Genomic DNA, 23459 nt, shown 5'->3' on the forward strand with positions numbered 1-23459 from the left:
ATATATGAAAACTGAACACTAATGCTTCAGGAGAGAAAAAAAAATCGAAAACTCAATTTTATTCAAAAATAAAGAACAACTGATGAAATAAAACAAAAAACAAGTGATATATCATTCCTATTAAAATTTTAACAAATTACATTAATTTTTTATGACTTTGTTTCCTGTTTATGACTTGACTTGATTACTCAGGCTTTTCAGCAACCTGGACTACCCCCTGTAGTGGAAAGGCTTGACTCAATTATTCAGAGTTTTAAGCAACAAGAGCTATTTTCTGTATTGGGAAGGCTTGACTTTATTATTCAGGGTTTCCGACAACTAAGGTTGTTTTCAGCAGAGAAAAAACTTGAATTCATTAGTCAGGGCTTTCAGCAACCTGAGCTATTACCTGTCACTGAGCTATAAGTAAATATTTACTTAAGCCGGGTTTTCCTATAATATAGGAATAGGTTTGTTGCGCAGCGTGAAGCGAATTAGACTATTTCGCGCCAACAGAAACGTGTTACATAATCACGCTACACGTTTGTGTTTTCCTAGCGAGGCGCATCAGATCAGGTCGTCTATATGAAATATATGGCTTTGGCATCAGCTGCTCTGTCGTCTGCACGCTCCGGTTTGAAGGGAAGGAAAAGAAAACACACAAGAATGAAGAGAATACCGGCAAAACCGCGATGCACGACGCATTTGACTCCTTCAGAAGCAGTCGGCCAATCACGCCCGACGTAAAGCGCTGTCGTCAGGTGTATTGCGCTCTGTAGGAAAACAGTCATGCTGCTTTTCTTATTGGTGAGTGGACGGCGTGTCGCGCTGGGTGAATCACGTTGCGCGCGGCACAGGAAACCTGCTCCTAGGAAAACCGGCTTTATAGCTCAGTGACTGTAGTGAAGAGGTTTGACTTGATTATTCAGGGTTATCAGCAACTAAGGCTACTTCCTGTAGTGAAGACCTTTGTCATCTAAATGCCTTGTTGTTATCAGCTCCTCCTTTCAAACCTCGAAGCATAACTGAGCTGCGAGAGATATAAACAACAGCTGAGAGTTGAGATTTGAGCTTTTTAAATCTTATACTAGGGACTTATCACGATTTAATACTCACTAATACTCACGTCCCACGCAGCTGCCATCATTTCTTCGAAGCGCCCAAGGTTGTTCATCCAACCATTATTTCTTCGAAAAATTTCTTTGAATACAGAGCTTCAAAGTCCGGCCGGATCTGTCAAAAAAACATCAAGTAATAAATTTATTTAATGATTGATTATTATTATATATAATCACACTTTAATAAATTTAGTCGCATCGAAATACTTTTCAACATTAAAATAAAAAATTCAAGCTGAAACATTTTTCTCTTAAAGGGTCATGAAATTGTTTTTTATTAAAAAGATAGATCAAAGATTTTTTATTGAACTGAATTGACTTTTTAAATGTTTTATTCAGTTAAGTCTTCGGCCTACCCAATTATGATAAAATAAAAGGTAGTAATTTTGAATCTTTTATCTAACGAATAAGGCTCGCTAACAAACGATGACTATGCTTTGGAAATAAAGTCCCATTTGGCTTGACTGTCCTCTGTTGCATATTTAGAGAGGGGCTTAGAGGGCTATAGCCCAAAGGGGTGGCAGATTCGAGGAATGAGTGGCTGAGAAAATTAATTGAATGGGAGGAGGGTGACATAATTTGTGTAGCCCACTACAGACCCGCCTCTGCCCAAAGAGCGAGGGACTAGGTCTGTGAGTTAGCAAATAAGTGACCTAGACAGTTTATGAATAACCAAAAGGGTCTCCAAGAATGTGTGCAAGCATGTGAATGATTAAAAGTGACCTAAAATGCATGAGACGAGGCCATAAAGCAACCAAAAGTGTGACCTATATATAGAGTTTGTGACCATGGGGCTGAACAAAAGAGTGACCTAGAAAGTATGTGAGTATGGAAGTGAACTAGAGAGTTTGTGAGCGTGGGGGTGAACTAGAGAGTGTGTGATCATGGGAATGACCTAGAGAGTGAGGAATCAGGTCAGTGAGTAACCAAAGAGTGACCTAGAGAGGTTGTGATCTTCACAAAAGAGTGACCTACAGAATTTGTGCGTGAGCATGGGGTTGACCTAGAGAGGGTGTGAGCATGAGTGAGGTAGAGAATGTGTGAGCATGGGGTTGACCTAGAGAGGGTGTGAGCATGAGTGAGGTAGAGAATGTGTGAGCATGAGAGTGAGGTAGAGAATGTGTGAGCATAGATTGACCTAGAAAGTAAGGGATCAACTGAGTGAGCAACCAAAGACTAACCTTGAGCATGTGCAAGCATGTGGTTGGCCAAAAGAGTCTAGAGTGTATGTGTGAGGGAACAAAAAAAGTGACTTACGAACACAAGCATATTTACAGGAGGCAGGTGGGTTGTAGCGCAGGGTGGTGAATTGGCAAAATGAGTGGTCAAGAAAATTAGACTGGAATGGGAGAAGGGGAATAAAATTGTTGTATCCACGTAAGTGGCAAAACTGTAAATTCACCTGTGTCCTCATTAATTAACACCTAGGTCAGGTATTAGTCTGTTATCAAGATGACTGTCAGTTTGCAATGGAAAAACCAACCAAGCTTTATCTGGAAGTGTTTTGACAGTAAAAATGGTTGGCGATTCTCAAACATAGGAATACTGGGCTGTAATCTAAAGTGCTTTAAATCTTGCTGATTTGAAAAAATGAGCCAGTGGTCATCCTGATAACTAATCAATATTCTTAAATCATGAAGTAACATGAATTTTATTTATGATTGCTTATTTTTTATGTTAGTATAATATTTATTACTTTTGAGTGTTATTAGTTGTTTGAAACAAGACAACACACTCACACAGAACTGTAGTACAGCATCACACTTACTACAACTCTTGCTGCAAAACGATTGTCACAAACTATTCTTTCCAACTAATAATCACAAGCTTGGAACCTTCCCCACTTGTGTGGGGCTGACAGGGCTCCGACCCAGGACAATCCTCCAATCCTCATTTTTTGTTTTTCCTCATTATTAACTCACTATAGAGGAAACCCATGAAAAGTCTAGCCAAGGAGCCCAGCCAAAGATCCTAGCCTAGGATCCCACAGAATCTGTTTGTGTGTGTGTGTGGGGGAATGATGCTAAGCACATTAATGCCATTAAACATTCACAATTAACCCTGATTTTGCTGCATAATATCAGGAGCCCCCCCCCCACATCCTGTAACAATGCTCTCAGTCCAGGATTTCTGGAAAGTTTATTTTTTTAAATTTATATTGTGAAATGTATAATAAGACTGGAAATCACTGACCTTTTTAACATTTTGTGGTATTAGTGGTATGAAAAAAGCCAGTCACATCTTCTGTCAGTGTTCCACCAATTTAAAAAAAAATAGTTGTTTGTATCAAGATCCCAGTTAGCATTGTCAGCATTGCATAAAAATAGCTCTAAATTGGGCTTATTTTCAAAAAGCATGCACTTGAGAAAGTTTTCCAAATAACTGACCAGTTGCCTATTCACTTATCCTTAAATCAAATGTATTATATTCTACAGTTGTTTTTTCATGAATAAAAAATTTATTTTTTTCACATAGGTTTGAAAAATGGTTCAGAAAATCTGTTGCATTGGTGCTGGGTATGTTGGAGGACCTACATGCAGTGTCATAGCTTTTAAATGTCCACATATACAAGTTGTCGTAACTGATAAAAACTCTAAACGAATTGATGCATGGAATTCTGGTGAACTGCCAGTTTATGAAGTAAGTTAGACTGATTTTGCTGTGGCAATATTTTCCACCATTTAGAAATGAATGATTCAAAATAAGTAGCACACTAATGTTGTATTGACTTTGTGATTTTTAATGGATTACCAGTTTCATATCATTGTAAACAAAATTTTGTAGCATGCAGAAAAAAAAGTAGAGTATATAATTTATACAGTAGATTTCATTTTATAACTAGCAGATACTACTTCCTCATTCTTGATGAGAATCAAGAGTTTTTCCATAGTCCTTAGATATAGACAAAATTTTTTTTTTTTTTTTTAACTTTCATACTGCATTTTTTGAAGAAGTATGTATATTCAATATAGGAGTTGTAAAAATTCTATTATTTCAAGAAATATCAACTTTTTAACATACTATGTGTTCATTTCACAGCCTGGACTAGATGATGTGGTCAGAGAATGCAGAGGGAGAAATCTCTTCTTCACTACTGATGTAGAAAGTGCCATTAAAGAAGCCGATCTTATTTTCATTTCAGTCAATACACCCACCAAAACTTATGGATTTGGAAAGGTGTTAAGCGATGTTTCATTTCTCTTTTCTTAAATCTGAATGGAATATTGAATGACTGTCAGGTTATCTGAAGATGTGTGACATTAGAGTAAGCAAAATGTTGCATGAAAGTTACAATTTAAGAAATTCCAATTGTCTCACAAATGGTAGCTGCAAAAGTCTTACAAATCCTTTGAACTATAATTTTAAGAGGTACAGTTTTCCAAATGTTTGTTTTTATTCATAAATCACTTTACAAAAGTTTTTAAAATTAAATAAGTATTTCTACTCCAAAATGATAGAAAGGCCAACTGACATGAAAAAATTAACATAGCGTTGTCTTTCTTTTGTTTCCATATTTTTTCTTTTTTTTTTGTAGCCTATATTATTTCTATTTGGTTACCACTATTAAAAACATGTGATTGCATTTAGTACAGATTGTGCTAATGGCAGATTATCCATTAGAATTTTCTTAAATATTTTGCCTGCATGGTTTGTTTATGTATTACGTTCCGTAATTTTTTCCACTACTGTTATTAACCAGTTATCTGACCAATCAATTTCTCTGTGTGCTACTTGCGGTGCCTCTTTTTATGATGATGCTCACACTTCTATTGTTTGTTTTTTAGAAGTTTGAAGCTAATCAAATATATTTTTTGATTGAATTTCTTATAAAAAATTTAAAACTGATGCTCTTTGAGGTATATTTAAAAGATAGTATGTAAAAAAAAATACTTGAGGAGCAGCCTTGCAAAGCGTGGTAAAGATAATAGTAATAATAACCCCAGACCTTGAAATATAATTGTTCAACTTCATCTAGTGGCGAGATAATTAAGTAGAAAGTTGTCTGTACAGGTGGCAGCAACTGTATGATGAATTATTCTGTCATATCTATGTGATAAAGACCAAAAATCCATATGACAGCATATGCCATTGTAAGCACTACCATTATACATGGCTGCGACCGCTTATGCCGTCATAGCCAGAGAGAGAAAGATGACTAGGTTAAAACTCAATGCTGGAAAGTTACCTAAAATAAGCAAGTAAATTCATCGGTTTGATGAAAATAGAAATTCTGTACATACTTTTCTATTCCACTCTAAGAAAGTCACAGATAATAAGATTTCACCTGTTAGTTGATCTTCACGTACCTAGGTACACCTGTGGACAAAGAAAGACATTATGTGCTAGAATGTTTCCAAGGACAAATTATTTGAAGTATGGGAAAAAAAACCTTTTTGTTCCATGATGCTAGAGATTTAATCATTCTAATCCATTTCATGGTTTCTTTCTCTAATTTGAAATTTGTAAAGGGAAGAGCAGCTGATTTGAAGTACATTGAAGCTGCAGCAAGACTGATTGCCAAGATTGCCACAAGCAGCAAGATAGTTGTGGAAAAAAGCACCGTGCCAGTTAGAGCTGCTGAAAGTATTGATAACATTCTCAAAGCTAATACCAAACCAAGAATATCTTTTCAAGTTAGTTCATGGAATTTTTCATTCTCTTAAAGTACAGAATGATCAGTTTTAAAGGGTACTCATATTTTTTATTAAAATACTTTTTATTTATCATAGATTCTAGTGAATAAGCTTCCGCGATGTATAAGCGGCAACCAGCAAAACAGCCGGAGCGAAAAAAAGTTCTCATTGAAACACAACAGATTTTTCATTCCAGAATGAAAACACCCACTGATATTTAGATGAAACAAAATTTCACATGTTTGACTTACATTTACACTTTAGTTTTGAAACATTTCCTTTGTTAATACTTTTTAAGTACAGTGAGCCTTGATATAACGATGAGTTATATTGAGCAATTATATTTTTTCAAACCAAGAAAAAAATTAATGTAAAGAGGGGTTATATCGTTATATGGAGAGGTATAATTATCATCAGGCGCTGCGAAATTTATGCTGTTGTTGGCATCTCTGCTCTGATGTTAGTACCACCCCAAAATGCATGTAAATTTATTTGTAGCAGAAAGTTCTAATTGATTAGTTGATGAATGAAATTCAGATTGTTTCATCCAGTATAAAGTGGTTTACCACGCATCACTTTTCTGTACTACACAAAAAGTAGCTTCACAGTAACTCGACCTAGCACTTTCAGAGGATAGATAGTGCAAAATACTGATGCTACTAGATACCCTCAAAAGAACAAAATCTAGTGAGAAAATTAAAAATATATTGAAGGTAATTTTGCATGAAATTAAAAAAATATCATATTAGTTTTGAAATATCCTCAAAGAATATTGTTACAGAGGGATTGTAAGATATTGTAGTAGAGGATATAGTATCGAGAGGAAATTAACATTAGAGAAAAACAAAAAGAAATTCTGAACAAGATTTGAAAAAATGTCGCAGTAGGGTGCTTTATCATTGTTGAGGTTTCACTGTATTGTAATATATTTGTATTTTATCAAATCTTTTCTTCTAGGTTTTATCGAATCCAGAATTTTTAGCTGAAGGATCTGCCATAAATGATCTCTTGCATCCAGACCGTATATTGATTGGTGGTGAACAGACAGAAGAAGGCCTACAGGCTGTCCAAAAGCTTTGCTCTGTTTACAAAAATTGGATTCCTCAACAGAAGATAATTACTATGAATACATGGTCATCAGAACTATCAAAACTAGTAAGTGCAATATACATTTATTCACTCTTGAAACTCAATTTTCAGTTTTATATCAATCAACTTTGGTTTGATTTCTTTTGTTGTGAACTTATTTCTGAAAATTTATCTAATTTTAAGATAATTTTTTAAGGTTTTAATCTCAAGGTTTCTAAAATCTCCATAACCAAACTTTTAAAACCTCTCATCATGACCTGGAGAATATTCTCGAACGAGAAGTTGTTGTCATTGGGGGGGGGGGGGGGGTGTGATTACATCAAAAATTGTTTTGTTGTAAATGTTTCAGGCAATGAAATCTTGTATATATTTCACAATACAAACAAAATTAGTCAAAAAATTTAAATTATTTTAAAGAAAAATGAATATTCTTGATTATTAAATTTTTACATCCTGGGAATATTCTCAGAATATTCTCGTTCTCTGAGAATATTATATTCTCACCTCACATCTCTAATTATAATAAATATAATAAAAATAAATCACTTGAAAATAAACTAATTAATTTAAATGTATGTAAAATAATGTACATTTACTCTATAATTACTAAATATTTAGGTTTTTACAGCATCTGTATGAAACTTCACTCCACACTGTTCTTCATCTGAAATGACTACATTTACGTTCTTTTCAACCTTCTCTGAAATTTTCAATGAGGGTGTCAATATCTGTCGTGTCAGGTTCAGTTTATACATTAACGTCTATATTTATGTAATCCTCAGCACCAGGGCCATATTTAACATTTTCATATGTGTGTGTGTGTGGGGGGGGGGGGCAACATGATTTTGCTGCCCAGACCACCGCAAAATTAGATAATTTTCCCACGTAACATTTTCCACCTAAATTTTGCCGTCCAAGCAATTTCCCTCCCCTTTTGCCTCCCTCTAATTCCGGCCATGCTCAACACTTGCTGTCATGGAAATCAGCTTGCATACAATTTTGTAAGTCGTATATCATTTGTAAATCTAACCATTATACTGATTTCTCCCTTAGAAAAGCCAGCTTTACCAAAAAAATTTGTTACAATTTCAGAAAGCAACTGTTTCACTACATGTGGCTTTTCAAAACTCTCAGCATCAGGTACGAAAATGGTTTTTACAAATCCAAGGGTGGATGAAGTAGAACTCACATTGGCAAGCAGTCATTGCATTAAAAATTCTGACAGAACTTATATTTTGTATGGTTTCTGTTAAAGGCGTAAAATTTTCTTTTCTGTTTTCGCGCTAGACAGGTTTTGTTTAATCCAGGTTTTTTAATGTGTATTATGACATTGAAATCATTTTTTTTCCCGTTAAAGACAAATTTCCGCTTGATACAGGTTCCGTTAAAGACAGGTTTTACTGTATAAGGGCATAACGAGAGCATATAAACACCCCTTTTCAAGATAAATACAGTATCAATTTATTCTATCATTTATAAGAAAAAATACTAGGCTATATTTAAAACAAACCTAACCTGTTTTTATATGTTTGTGTGCAATAACATTTTATATTGCATTTATAGAGTATTATTTTGATAAATATTAGCTGATCATTTTATTTGATAGGCTGCAAATGCATTTTTGGCCCAACGTATATCTAGCATTAATGCAATATCAGCTTTGTGCGAGGCAACTGGAGCAGATGTGGGAGAAGTGGCACATGCTATTGGCACAGACAGCAGAATAGGTCCACGTTTTTTACAAGCTAGTGTTGGTATGAAAAACTCTAGTTTTAAAATTATGCAAACCAGAGAAATTTGTACCTTTCAATGGTTAAAATTTTCAACTTGTAACTTTGACTCAGTGTTTCAAAATAATTCAATTTTTTTATATTCTCCCTGTCAGTCTGTGCATACATCCTTTCTTTGCTGATACATAAATGTGTGATATATCTATATTTTGCATTAAAATGGTGATAGTTAAATTAGAGAAATTGGTAAATGCTCAATTTTCATTATTGTTATTAAATTCCTTGTAGAACCCTCTTACCACAATGAAAACCCATTATTTTGTTCTGATTTGCTTACTTATTTAGCACTCAATAAATTGATATGTCTTTTGGATACATTCTGTATGCATTCTTCGGACATTATCTATAACATATACCAGGGCCGTATATCCTCCGGAAAGTGGCATTAAATGTTTTTTTTCTTGGAGGGGACCAAGATAAAACATTAATGATTTAACCACACAATTCCATGAAAAGCAGTAATTTTCTAACATTTTGGGGGGCGGGGACAGACCCCCCCTCCAAGACTCACCCACTTTCACTACAGCCTTGACATATACAAGTAAAAGAAAGTACCTAAGCTACAAAAGTTTACCACTTAAAAAGTTTCTAAGCTACAAAATTTTCAAGTGCTGTGGCTATTTGTGGATTAAAAAATGCTCATGAATTTAAAACATTCTCATTTATCAAGGTTTTGGTGGAAGTTGTTTCCAAAAAGATGTATTGAATATGGTATACCTGTCTGAATGTTTGAACCTGCCTGAAGTAGCTGCTTATTGGCACCAGGTAGAGTATATTTTAAAACTGTTTTTTCTTTTATTAATTCACATAAATTATTCATTGCAGATGGACTTGTAAACTGAAGCTCATATTGAGTTTCTTTTTTGATTATGTTACTGTAAATTCAACATACCAGCTCATTTTTATGTATGCTACTTGATTTTACCTTAGGCATAAAATGTTTTTTTTTACTGAGAAGTATTATGAGGAACATCTCTAATTCGCCATGGGAGAGAAAATTATACTTTCATCATATTTCAAAGAAAGTAATTTTATTCACAATATTTACTTCAATTGTAATTGAATCAAACTATTAAAATTTAGAAGAAAAAATATTTATATACATGTACAGTAAAACCTCATTAATTCGTCACCCTAATAAGTCGTCACTCCGGTTAAGTTGTAATTTTTCTTCAGGCCCTTCCAGCTGTCACAGACAACAATGTTATTAAACCCTCGTTTACTCGTCGCTAATTTCAGTCAACTCATCATTATGAAAAAGTTTGAGAAAGAGGAACACTATTTTTATGGCTCCCATTAAAAAAAAGAGCTTATTAACAGCATTGTCATATGCTTAAAAGTCACCATAAAATCCTATATACCCAAACGGAACAGTTTAAGTAACGAAAGTTACGCTGGGAAAGTTCATTTGCTGACTAAGGTTTTTGTAACATTAGGGACTGTTCGAGCTAGATCTCATTCCTGCATGGGATCTACTAGGGCAACTGTGAGACACCCAGGCTCTGTCGCAAGAAGCAACGTAAGCACTTGGCCCCCCTCCCCCGTGGGGGACCAGGGCATCTGTGGCAAAACCAAAATTTATTGATACATCAAAGATTACATACAGTGCAAGGCAATCAAAAATTATGTAAATCAAAAAATCAAATTAATCAAGTTAAAGTCAAAGTGCAACGGGCACGGATAATAAATAATCATAGAAAGCATGGACTCTACTAATTTAGGGCTTGAAATTTAAACAAAATATTTTTGTTAAAAAAAATTAGACATTCTTTCCCAAGTTGGTCTTCTGTTTACTTTCCTCTGCCCAGGGCCCCTCCACCAAGTCAAAAGTGTTCGAGATTACTTTGTAGTTGCATCATGAACTACTGATGAAGAATTCAAACATTAAAATGAAATTTGATGTATATGTAAAATTAATGTGCAATAGAGTTATGTGCATAATAGAGATATTCTATTATGAAGAAAAGCTACTTATTCTAACAGTTGCTCTGTTAGTCTCAATTAAAAATTACTAATATAAATCAAAGTGTACAGTACATTTCACCACAATAATTTAAGTAATAAGAGATAAACAAGGTAAAAAATTGCTATTATTTTTTCTTTCGCAATCTGTAAATTTTATTAATATTGTTATTTTGATTCAAACTTTAATAAATGTCATATTATTTTAAATTTATGTGAGATTTTCGCAAGATTGCACATTCAAACTGACGACACTCCGGTTAAGTCGTCACTCCGCTTAAGCCGTCGTAATTTTTCGATAACTTGAGGTGACGACTTATCAAGGTTTTACTGTATTTTATATTTTTTATACTTTAGAGAAGTTGTACAGTAACTTAAAAATATGCCATTAAAAACCAAACTTTCAGTAAGTAAAAAAGTATTTGTTAGAATGAAAGATCAGTTTTTTACTCTTGAGTCAAAACTATTAGAAAAATGTTTTTGATTGCCAAAATGGCCTTTAAAAAGAAAAAAAAATTAATTGGGTCAATATCTTTACTAGAAACATTAGAGTTAGAAACATTACACACACACGCATGTACCTCAAGTCTTAATTTGAAAAAAGAATCATTAAAAATCATTTACAACTGTTAAAAATGAGGTACACATTAGGGTGGATCGAAAAATCAGAATGTGGATAAAAGAATCAGCTTGGGGTGAAAAAGTTGTCTTTTAAGCATACTAGCATAAATGCAAAATTTTTTCAAATTAATTTCTTCCGGTGCCCCAAGACACTTAAATATTTGCCAAAAATCAATTTTTATGCAAATTTTGAATAAAAAAAATGAGTTACACAATCAATTTCACAGGGAATTATTAGCATAGGCAGAGAATTAAAAACCATTTATTGTTTATTATTAAATGTATAATGTTATTTAGTATAGTAAACGTTGGAAGGCATGGTAAAAGTTGGAAGGAATGGTGAAAATATTCATGCCATTGAAAGCAGTTGAAAGATGCATTCACCTAGTATCTGAGGCGTCAGTGTGTGTGGAGAAGAGACGCAGCTTCATATTGAATAGGATAAAATGAAGAAGCCATATCAAACATTTTAATACCAAAAAGCATTACAACATTTATAAATATGTAAATCTTCAAATTAATACAATTAAAAAAGCCATTATATAAGTTAAAAAGTTTTATGATTTATTGCTTTAAGTTTTAAATTTATACTTCATTTATTATTATAAAATTATTATTTATAAGTTTGTACTTTAATATGTGAATACTCTGCAAAATTTATAAACATTTTTCATTAATTTACAATTTTTAATACATTTTCATAAAAGTGTGAATTTTTAGCTATTTTTGGGGCGCTTGGACATCAAAAGATATGAGTGGTTTCAATTAAAAAATTATGCAACATATATATATATATCCAAGACACGACTTTCCCACACCACACCATAAGTAGTTTTGAAAAAATTCTTTTTTTTATAAATTTCATCAAAATGTCAATTTTTAACTATTTTTGGGGCGCTTGGGGCACCGGAAGATATGAATGGATTTCAATAAAAAATTATACAAACTAATATACCCAAGACAACTTTCCCACCCCAAGCCAAAAGTAATTTCGAAAAAAAAAAAAATTCCTATACTTTTCGATCTACCCTAGTACACGTGTAGTTCCGAAGCAAAGAAGTTAATGAAGAAATAGAAGTACAATTCACTATGCAAAATATATAAGAAATATTTTTAATAGTGTAAGTATAACATTATTTAATTTGATGAAATGTTCTAAACTCTTTCAGGTTATCGAAATGAACGAATTCCAAAGAACAAGGTTTGTAAAAAGAATTACACAAAATCTTTTCAACACAGTTTCTGGAAAGAGGATAGCCATATTTGGTTTTGCTTTCAAAAAAAATACAGGAGACACAAGGTAAACTTACATGAGTATTTTATTGTTAAAATTTTATACCTTTTCTGTTCATTAATATTTTCTTCTGTTTTGAAAAATAAAATGTTTTATTCAATAAAATAAATTATTCATTAAATTTTCTCATTGTTAATTTTTCTAAACAAGTATTTGTTTTGATTTTCAGGGAATCACCATCTATTTATATTTGCAAGCATTTGATCGAAGAAGGGGCAAACTTGTGCATTTATGATCCTAAAGTTAGAGAAGAACAAATAATTATGTAAGTGACCCATGAAGATGGAGAAAATAAAATTTTTAGCATTAAAGTATTTGATTTTAAAGAGCACAATGGTTAATAACATTTTATCAAAATTTGCATTAAAATGAAAAGTTCTCTATGAAGGTCATTTGTAAAGTACTATCTCTCATGTATGTATTCAACAATATTATTAGTGAATTTTATCTGTATCAGAAAGTAACCCTCCAGTTCACTATCCTGGTTTTTACAAGAGTAATTATGATGTGAAATTAATTTTTTGCAACATAATTACTCATTCCAATTAATTGGAGGACTGGATAATAGCCTAGAATCAAATAATTAAATTCTATTTAATAGCTTTAATTATTTGGTTCAATATTGTTTCATCCTCATTTGATTGAAATTGTCATTAGGAGTTTTTTGTAAATTAAAAAATATTTATTTACTATAACAATATTGCTTGGCTGAGTCCTATTCAAGGGAATGCAGTGAAGTTTGACAGAGACAATTGATGTTACAAAGGAAATCAGAAACTGTTGTACAATTAATAATGTTTGACAGGAGGTTGTTCCAGTCAGTTATTGTTCGGGAAAAAAAACTGAATTTGGTGAACAATATAAAAATTTTAAGCAGTCCCATCCGTGAAACATGAAGAAAATCTGAATGAAAAGTAAAAACTTTCAGCATCATAATAGATTAGAATACGACAATCCTGCATCCCATATTATTATTTTTCGATAAGGTCTTAGATTTACTTCTCTTATTCATCTACTTTTTTTATCTTACTATCATACTATTTGTTCATCATAATCTCTGAAAAATGCTGAACTGTTCTCTAAGAAAGGCTTCTAGGCATTGGAACATTTTAGAGGTTGACGTATCCTCTACATGTGTGCATATCATACCTTCTTTTTAGTGGAAAATGTTCATTTTATTTTTTTGGTATCAAAATTAATGTCAGAGATTCTACTTGTATTATTCATTTGCTGTTTTTTTTTTGTGATAATACTGAGAAATATTTCGTGAACCTCTTATTGAAAATTAAATTTGATAGATGATTAACTACTTGTATGTGTGTAATCAAGTTCTAGACTTGAATTAATTATTTTCTTAATTTGTAATTTACAGGGATTTGTCAGATTCTGATGCTTTAGAAGACTCTGTTAAAGGTAAGGTATTAATTATGGGTACAGAGTCAAACTTTGTTAGTGTCACCCGAGTAAAGTTAGTTACTCGGCTTACTGGGCCACTTTTGTGAAAACTGTTTTGAAAATTACCATTCAAATTGGAAACTCCTTCATACAATATACACAATTAGTTCAACCTTAACTCATACCATGCCCAAGATCTACCCAGTTATTTGAGCAAAATCCACTGAAGCCTCCATTATCTCCCCCCCCCCCCCCTCCAGGCTTGTTGACAGATTCTTTCAACATTGGGCTATTTCTTATTTGGGAGTTCAATGGTTCAAAAAAATTTTTGTTGGCAAGTTGCAGTTCTTGGGCAGCTTTTGCTGAAGAAGTGTCCATTTCAGAAGCTCATTGTTTTTTGTTTGTTTTAGAAATAAAAAAAGTTAGTTTACGCGATCAATATTTTTGTCTGTTTTGTGACGTTTTAAACAAGCCTTGGCTGGACGATTGTCAAGCATCTGTAATCTTATGTTCACCCTACTGTCAGAATGTTCTCTAAATTCAAAAAAACTTTATAACGCTGCTTTGCCATTCAAGGTGAACAGTGGAGGAATATGAAAAATCTACCTATTAAGAAAATTTGTTTCAGGACTGGAAACCATAGCAGACAAACTTCCAATTTCTATCTTTTTTGGAGAAAAGGATCGCTTCTTCAACTACCAATTCCATATAAACAAAACTCACCAATGTTTTTTGCAGTGAAAAATAAACTCTTTTTCAACCTCATGAAGAATATTTCATTTTCATTTACAATGTTCCATAAGAATTAAATTGCAATACACAAGGTGACAATTCTTTGGTTTCCACAAACATGCAGAAAAATTTGCAAATTTAAAAAAATTGGAGACACTGATATTTTGTGTTATTCAAATGCATAATTTATGGCAAATAAACTATGATTCTTTGATAAGAATCCCAAGATAATTCCTTATTTGATAAATTCCCAAGTTTCTCAAATCAAATATCTCTGTATCATCTCAGCCGACCTAGATTGGGACGAACATGTTGACTATGTTTACCAGAAGTGTCTAAACACAAACTTTTCTTCCTCCACCGCAACCTTAAACACTCCACTCCAGATATCAGACTACTCTGTTACCGAACTTATATTTCCCTGTTCTTTCCTACGCCACTGAAGTATAGGACCCCTACACCTCCAGCAATATAGACAAACTCGAATCAATCCAAAATAAATCCAACCAATTCGCTCACGACCACTGGTCATCTTTTGTTACCATGCTCGAACTTAAAAATGAACATCTCCTCCCTGTCTCATTTCTCGACTAAAATTGTTATAAAAATTTCCCATGGTCAACTCAACATAGATACTTCTGGTATCTCAGCCAAACCATCCTACATCTCTAGAAGACTTGACCATTCCCTTAAAATAAAACCTATTTTTGCTTCCACTGACTACATTGGTGAATGGAACAAACTCCCAAGCATTATTGTAGAATCCCCCACTATCACTAGTTTTTTTGTCCAATATCAAACAATATCTTTGTCATTTTCAATCGCATCCTCTTGTATAGGCCCCAGAGCCAACAATATTGTATAAATAAATAAGGAAAAACTTGAGTAATCAGTTTTCATGACTGAACTCGTTTGAATAACTAAAGTTTGGTTTTTTCTGCATGAAGGCATCAATAGGGAGACAGAAATCACTCTGCTTATGAGGTCATATTTTTGGTAATGAACAGAGTGACTCATTAATGAGGTTTGACTATTTATCTGTATTGGAGGCTTACCACTGAACATAACTTGGTGCATTAAAAGTTATGTTACAATGATGTGGAATGAAAGCTAATAAGTGGCAGGAATTGCCCAGACCCAATCTTGTTGAAACTAATGGCAACTATTGGAATATCTTATAACTAATAATTCTGTAAAAGGAAAAAAAAATCCTTTATTTTTTTCAATAGCGTGTGAATTATGCATAGATATAATGAATCATTATATACTGTTAATCAGTTGATTTTTTTAATTATTTTCAGTTGAAGAACAAGTGACTATCTTTCATGATCCATACAGTGCTGCGAAAGCAGCCCACGCTGTTGTAATATGTACTGAGTGGGATGAATTTTTGGTAAGAGAAAATCTGAAAGTACATAGTGAAAATTCTATACAATGATAATCGCCTATATACTGTTCTGGATAGTTTCTCACAAGTCCTTGAAACAAGCAGAGGATGAAACAATTTGCAAGACTTCACAGACTTATTTCACAGTAAACAGCTATTTACAGTTATTCACAAATAATAATCTCACATTGAGGATAAAGTCTAACAACGCTGACTGCTCTCTTGTGATCACATCACTTTTTATAGGTGCGGTCGAACCTTTGAGAAAAAGAAAATTCCAGAAAACTACATTTCACAGTTTTCAAATTGGAGGCACCACCAGATGGGCAGAAAATCAATGTTCCAGAAAAATCTGAATGTTTCGCACCTTTGCATTTCTTGTTTGGCAACAGGACATCACCAAGTTTGTAAATTTTGGGGGGTTCTCAAGAAATTGCACAACCGATATTTACAGGTGGATAATGACATACTGATAAAGCATAATTTTCATAATACTAATACTACTCACTAGTCCCAATGTATGGTGTTAATACATTCGGTCTATAATGACAATTTGTATGGTCCTTTGAGTATTTTTATATAGGCGGTACATTGTATTGTCTTAAATTTTTTATAATTTCAGGCTTTAGACTACAGGAAGATTTATGGTAGTATGCTGAAGCCTGCATTCTTGTTTGATGGACGTAAAATGCTTCCTGTAAAAGAGCTGCAATCAATTGGATTTCATGTAGAGACAATTGGGGTGAAAACATCCAGAACACTTCATAGAAATGTTGGTGACTCCGTCCCTTAACAGGTATCTATAATAAAATACTGTTACTAATTATAGCAACTATCTAACATTTACTAGTTATAGTAACTACCTTACAATAGTTACTAAAGACATTTTTTTTTTCAATCTTAAAGAATCTTGAAAAATCTTAACAGTAGAAGGACCACGCTGGCCATTTTGACAGTTTCTGATGTTCTCACTTGATTTCCACAATGAACCAGATTGCTCAGAATGTTGATATTTCATGACTTTTCCTAAAAAAAGCTTAGATATTACGCTGTCCAACCACGATAATTTAAAAAAAAAAAATTGTTTGCGATATTTTTAGTTATACATAGAAGGATCATCACATGTCAGTCTGACTGGTAACGTTACACGCACTTCCATAGCCATATTTCATCAAATCTTAGCATCAAATTTCTACTGATATAGATATGCTCACTTCGGCTAATTGAAATCTTTCTTAATAATCGATTAACAACAAAATACCAATATGGCCAAAAATGTAGTGATATAAATCATTGAATCTTGCCTGAAAGCTACTGGAAATTTGAACAAGTGATGATTATTTTTCTTCATTAAGACTAGCTAAAATACTGAAGCAAAATAATATTACCTAGGTAGGTAGGTATAATAATAAAAGATCGAAAAGAAATTTCCTGTGAAATTCATCAAAGACACCTTTACATGAAACACATTTGGCATGTTTACACATAAAAATATTGTTTTTTTGGGTAAGAAGAAGGGAAATGTTTTTTTTTAATATTAACTATCAATGCATTGAAATATATATTCTAAAAATGAGAAAAAATTTCTGAAACCGTCGAGTTTTACAATGAAATAAAGTAAGAGAATCAGGTGGCTTGAAGACATGAAAGGTGGCTTGAAACTGTTCCATGTGCATATAATTAATTTTGTAGATATGTCAATAGCGGATGTAAGGGGCAGTTGGCGCCCTGACGATAGGAGGGTCTAGGTTAAAGAGCAATGTAGGCATGTGTAGTGCTTTCAATGACTTTTTTGTGTCGGTTTTTAATGAAGATAGTGATATTCAATGCGGGGGGGAGGGGGATGTTGCATGGAGTAATAAAACCCTCAATGATATTCAAGTAGAAGACATGGAGGTCCTAAATCTTCTAAGAAATATATGTGCAAGCAAAGCACCAGGACCAGATGATATCTATCCCAGGGTCCTCAGGGAATGTGCTAATGAATTGTTGGGGCCAGTCGCACAGATATACAGGAGTAGTGTTGATTAGGGTATCTTCCCAAGGGATTGGAAACTTGCTAATGTTGTTTCGATATTTAAGAAGGGTAGTAGAGAAGCTTTGTCCAATTATCGTCCAGTGAGTTTGATGAGCTCCTTCTCGAAAATTTTGGAAATTATGAAAAGGCAGTTCCTGAAGTGGATAGACGAGAACAATGTATTGTCGGATAATCAGCATATCAGCATGGGGTCAAGAAGAGGAAGTCATGTGTGACTAACCTCCTTTGCTTCTATGATCACACGACAAAGGCTTTGGGAAAGGGCAAAAATTTAAATGTTGTTTACCTTGATTTCCAGAAGGCATTCGATCGGGTCTAACATGGTAAACTCTTGAAACGTTTACACGGGATTAGGATTGGAGGCAGCATGCTGAATTGGATAGAATTGTGGTTGAGAGATAAGTAGCAGATAGATAGGATAAACTCGATCAGGGTATGGATGGGATTGCTAGCAAATTTGCAGATGACGTGAAGGTAATGGGGGTAATTGGAAATCAAAGCGATAGGGAGTTGCTCACAGAGCAAATTAAACAGGATTGCAGAATGGGCAAATGAATGGAGAATGACTTTTAGCATTCATAAGTGCATGGTCACTCCTTTTGGTTCGAACAACCCATGGTTCTTTTACGAGTTAAATGGTGTCACTATCCCGGATGCAACTAGGGTCACCGATTTGAGAATTCTCATTGACGAGCAGCTTAGGTTTTCTGAACATTGTTCAGTGGTGGTAAAAAAAAATGAATAGAATGCTTGGTCTCATTTTCAAAAAGGTCTCTTTGCGTTCTTCTAAAGTCATTCTTCTGCTTTTTCGAGGCTTAGTTCGTCCTGGACTGGAGTATGCTGTAAGGTTTTGGAGACCATACCTACAGAGGGACATAGACTTGGTTGAAGGGGTGCAGAGAAGAGCTACGTGTGTCCTTATGGGCACACGGGGCTTGAGTTATGAAGAGAGACTTCATTTTCTGAATATGTTTACATTGGATGAACGCAGGTGTCAGGGAGATATGATTGAAGTGTTAAAAATTTTCAATGGTATCGATAGGATGGACCATGAACTGTTAGTATACCGCCAATCGACTGCTTTTACAAGGGGACACCAGCATCGATTGGTGAAGGACAATGCAAGGTTACGGTGTCGCAGGGAATTTTTTTCGAATAGCGTTGTTAATAAATGGAATAACTTACCACCAGAGGTAGTAAATTCTAACACAGTTGACACATTTAAAAAGAAATATGATAAACATGTTGGAGTAAATTGAAAAGTTATCCATACTTAGAAAGACAACCATAAGTATTCTTATGGGCATTGTATAATATTTCATCATGTATATATATTGTTTGTAATTGCATTTTTAATTGGGTTGTATTTTTGAAATATATGACATCCATATTTATTATGGGCATTTTTTTTCTCAGCCACCTCATTGGGCATTTTGCCTGTTGTGGTGTTGTATTTGCCAGTGTGCATTTTGCACAACATTCGATGCTGCCTTAAGAAATGCTTGGTCGATTTGTGGAAAAAAAATTTGGGAAGTTAATTTCCTTTTTGTTGAAATTAGCTTCACTATCTAAACAGCTTGGAGAACCTTATTGGTTCAGGAATCAGAACTTTTCTAACAACAACAACAATCGCTACTGTACCCGGAAAAAGCTATGTCAGGTCACGCTATGCAATAACAAAACAAAAGATAAATTTCCAATGCTCAAAAAATTTGTATCCTGAAAAAATATTTCTACTGTAATGAAGGTATTGAAAAGTGTAGAAAGTGTGATGTGTCTGCGAATACAATTGCAATTATAATATTTAGAATGTGTAAATATTTTTTTTACTAGTTATGCAAAGAGGAACTTTTAGGTAAATAAATTATCCTCTTCAACCCTGAGCAAAAACTGACCTTTAATTTTTTTTCCCCGATTGATTTGTGCTTACTATATGTGAAAATAGCCTTAAAAAGAAGATTAATTTTCTTAATTTCTGCACATTTAAATTAACTAGGTTGGTACCCTTATGCATACATCGTCTTAATTTGAAAATAGAATAATTAAAAACCATTTAAAACTGTTAAAAGGTAGGTACATATGTGTTAGAGTTCTTCTACTCTAGTGCTTGCCTATACCCATAGATACACTTAAACATAAAAATATCTTACGAAAATCAAGATTTTATAGTGAAAATCAACCATCGGTCAAAATGGCCGGTATCGGTTCTTCTAGGTAGAATGAAATGTCGATCCTTCTCTAGTGTTAAAGAATCATGAAGAATCCTTCAAAGACTACATTCGAATTGGAAGATAATACAAATACAAGGCCACAACAGGCAAGATGCCCAACAAAGTGGCTGAGAAAAAAATGCTCACAACAAAATATATGGATGTCATACTTTTCTAAACTACAGCAACCCAATTAAAAAGGCAATTATAAAAACTAAAAACTATATATAGTGGTGTTTCTATTCCATTCATAAACCTAAGCATTCAGGGGGCCTACCACCCCCCCCCCCCATGCTTGTAAAGAATAATCCGAAAGATACGTCTAATCCACGCTGTTCACGGAGAATACAATATTCCACATATTATTGGAGAACCTTTCTTGAATTACCATTATGCAATGCATATGCAGATTATTTGATGTTAAAAATTGTAGGTGAAAAATTACTGCAGTTATTTCAAAAAACGTAGCATATACATATTAAACACTTCAAATTGGAAGACAGATGTTAGCACTAGCAGAACATGAAACAGGCACAACCCTAACAACATAAACATGTTAGGGGCCACACATTCTGGCATATGCCAATGTGATTTGTTAGAAATTCGGCAGAATGCAGGAGCATCGGAAGTGTTTAGAACTTGTGGGTGTGTGTCTCTATCTTTAAATAGGAAATTTTGACGTCTGAATCAATTCAGGATGCTCAGACCGATGCCATAAATTACCATGGGTCACCGCTGGCCTCGAAGCCACTGTTCCCAGGTTACTTCTTTTGGTCATTCATATGCAAGGGTATCGATATATATATATATAAGTGGGTTGGGCCTTTACATTCAAAATTTTTACTCCTGAATCTTTTCTGAGGGTGCCGAGACCCATGTCACAAATTACCATGGGTGCTCGAGCACCCACAGCACCCCCGGCTCCGATGCCACTGGAAGAATATGTACCAGGTGCTGCTACGGTTAAGTAGTAGTAATAATGTATATCGAGTAAAATAAAAATAGTTTTGATTTATACAGAAATCAAGAATGCTGTCCAACTTGTTCAATAACAATACATAACTTTTGTGTATTTAATACGTTTTTTTTCTTTTACATATGCTTGCCAGTCAAATATTCAGTTGTTGCAGAATTTTTGGTACTTTCCAATTTGAAGATAATGCACATAGGTCAAAATCCCATTGTATATGTATATTTGTTTACTATTTCTTTTCATTTCTTCACTGGATTTTCATAAATTTATCATTAAAATTTCTTGTTGCAGATGACAAAAGACAGATATAACCTGTGCCTTGAAAGATTGAATGTTAGCCAGTATTACAGGGATTTATGATTTCGAAGTTCCTCTTTCTTGTGTGTGGATGTTCCACGGTATCCAAAATCAAATGTATTTATGAGATATCATTTATACTGCTTTGTGGGAATTTTTTTACTTTAAAATTATTTTACTTTTTTATTTTGTTCTCACTCATAATGATAAGAGGATTTGGCACACAATCTTATTTCTTTTATAAAATGAAACAATAACCTTGTGAAGTGTGTAGCTTGTTTATTTCAGGAAGAGGAAAAAAAATCTGAGTAATGGTTTGCGTTAATCAAATTCCAAATCTTTTATTTGATTCCTTATTATGCATTTAGCATTTGTTTTAGTTATAATTCTTAATTTTATACATGCATATAATTTATCATCCCCCTTATGCCAGAGACACGAATGCGCAAATTTTAACTTTTGTGTTTATCAGCTGGTTAGATCACTTATTTTGTTAAGCTAGAAATGCAAATGTGTGTCCCCCATTGAAACACATTTTACAATTTTAGGAAAACAACTTCTATAGAGTAACATGGGTAAACATTCAAAGGTCGTTTTCCAAGTTCTTGAAATTTTCTCATTCATATTTCTGGCATAAGGAGTGGGGGGGGGGGGCAATATATGAATAAGTATTTATATCATTAACCAGAAAAAAACAAATTTAGATTGTTATAGTTCTAAAAAAATCTTATGTTGTAAATTAATTTTGTGTATTGTAATTTACTGCATGTAATCCTTTCACTACTTTGAGAAAAAATATTGTATAGGCTGCAAATGTGAAAATTCCATTCATCAATAATGAAATTTTAAGGATTAGAAAGGATTTTTTGTTATGTTTTTGTTGAGAAAATGTTACACGCTATCTATAAATCTTTAGACAAATATTTTTTCAAAATTAATTTCTAAAATATTTATTTTTATTCTAAAAGAAAGCTGCAGATGAGATGCAGCAGTATATAATCTGCGCTAAGAAAATTGGATGTTTTCTAACATATACACTGATGTCCAAAAAGTTGCATGAATATGGTTTATGTAGATTGTAGTTTCTCAAAAAAAATTTTTTTTTCAATGCCTCCTTAACCCCAGAATTTTTTTTCTTTCATCACCCCTTCCTTTCCTGAGCTACTATATTGTATTATTATTGTATTGTATCTGTAACAATATTTCTCCTGGGAAGGACGATAATGCTTAATTTAGGAGACACTGGTGTAGATATATTGTATTTAGTGATTTCTCGTCAGAATTAGTGGAGACAGGATCATGGGTACACAGGGAAGGGAAGCTTCCCCCCCCCCCACCCCAAGACGATCAGAAACTGAAAGCATTGTTGAATAGTTTTGTAAAAAAATTGTTTTATATCAGAATAAAACACCTTTGCCTGCCATTTTAATCAATTTCTGTTAATTTAAAATGCTTTTTGAAGGTTAGTAACTCAAAATTTTTCTGGAAGAGATTCCTATGCTCCCCATTCCCAGATCTTGTGTCCCCCTTCCAAAAATGTTGATTCTGCGTACGTCTCTGAAAGTGGTACTCTGAATGTACGCCTCTGCAGAGTAGTGGTTTGTGCATTATATTTAACTTGGACATGAGTGTAATCTCCATGGATTATGCTCAGGAAAATTATGGTACTAAGTGATTCTCTCATTGGGTGTGCCAAATTATTATCCATAAAAATTTGTTATTGAGATATCGTCTTGGTAGTTTATATACAAGATGAACACTTAAGTTCTTTTGCTATACATTACTGGTGAACAACATTACTGGAAAAGATTCTAGAGTTTCTTCCAATTAGAAAAAAGTATCCAAATAATGTGTAGAATTCAAATACGTTACTTATGTTGCAAAGGGTTGTACAGTTATTAAAATTTAAAAAAATTAAATTTTTATTTGGTCACAAGCAA

The 23459-nt window shown here is 33.5% G+C and overlaps 1 protein-coding gene across 1 annotated transcript; it reads left to right on the forward strand.

The window, feature by feature from the left end:
- Nucleotides 1–998: 998 nt before the first annotated feature.
- Nucleotides 999–22607, forward strand: sgl (UDP-glucose 6-dehydrogenase sgl). The gene is made up of 13 exons (XM_089252634.1): nucleotides 999–1230; nucleotides 3573–3737; nucleotides 4137–4274; nucleotides 5567–5731; nucleotides 6689–6886; nucleotides 8427–8574; nucleotides 9281–9375; nucleotides 12363–12493; nucleotides 12657–12752; nucleotides 13860–13900; nucleotides 15916–16007; nucleotides 16624–16797; nucleotides 21514–22607. The coding sequence occupies exons 2-12, from the start codon at nucleotides 3582–3584 to the stop codon at nucleotides 16792–16794; spliced, it is 1431 nt and encodes a 476-aa protein (XP_089108760.1). The 5' UTR covers nucleotides 999–1230; nucleotides 3573–3581; the 3' UTR covers nucleotides 16795–16797; nucleotides 21514–22607.
- The last annotated feature ends 852 nt before the right edge of the window (nucleotides 22608–23459 follow it).

The sequence above is a fragment of the Pholcus phalangioides genome, unplaced genomic scaffold (assembly GCF_987345545.1).
Source record: "Pholcus phalangioides strain wild (caught in Gottingen) unplaced genomic scaffold, Ppha-v1.0 ptg000030l_1, whole genome shotgun sequence".
NCBI lineage: Eukaryota > Metazoa > Arthropoda > Arachnida > Araneae > Pholcidae > Pholcus > Pholcus phalangioides.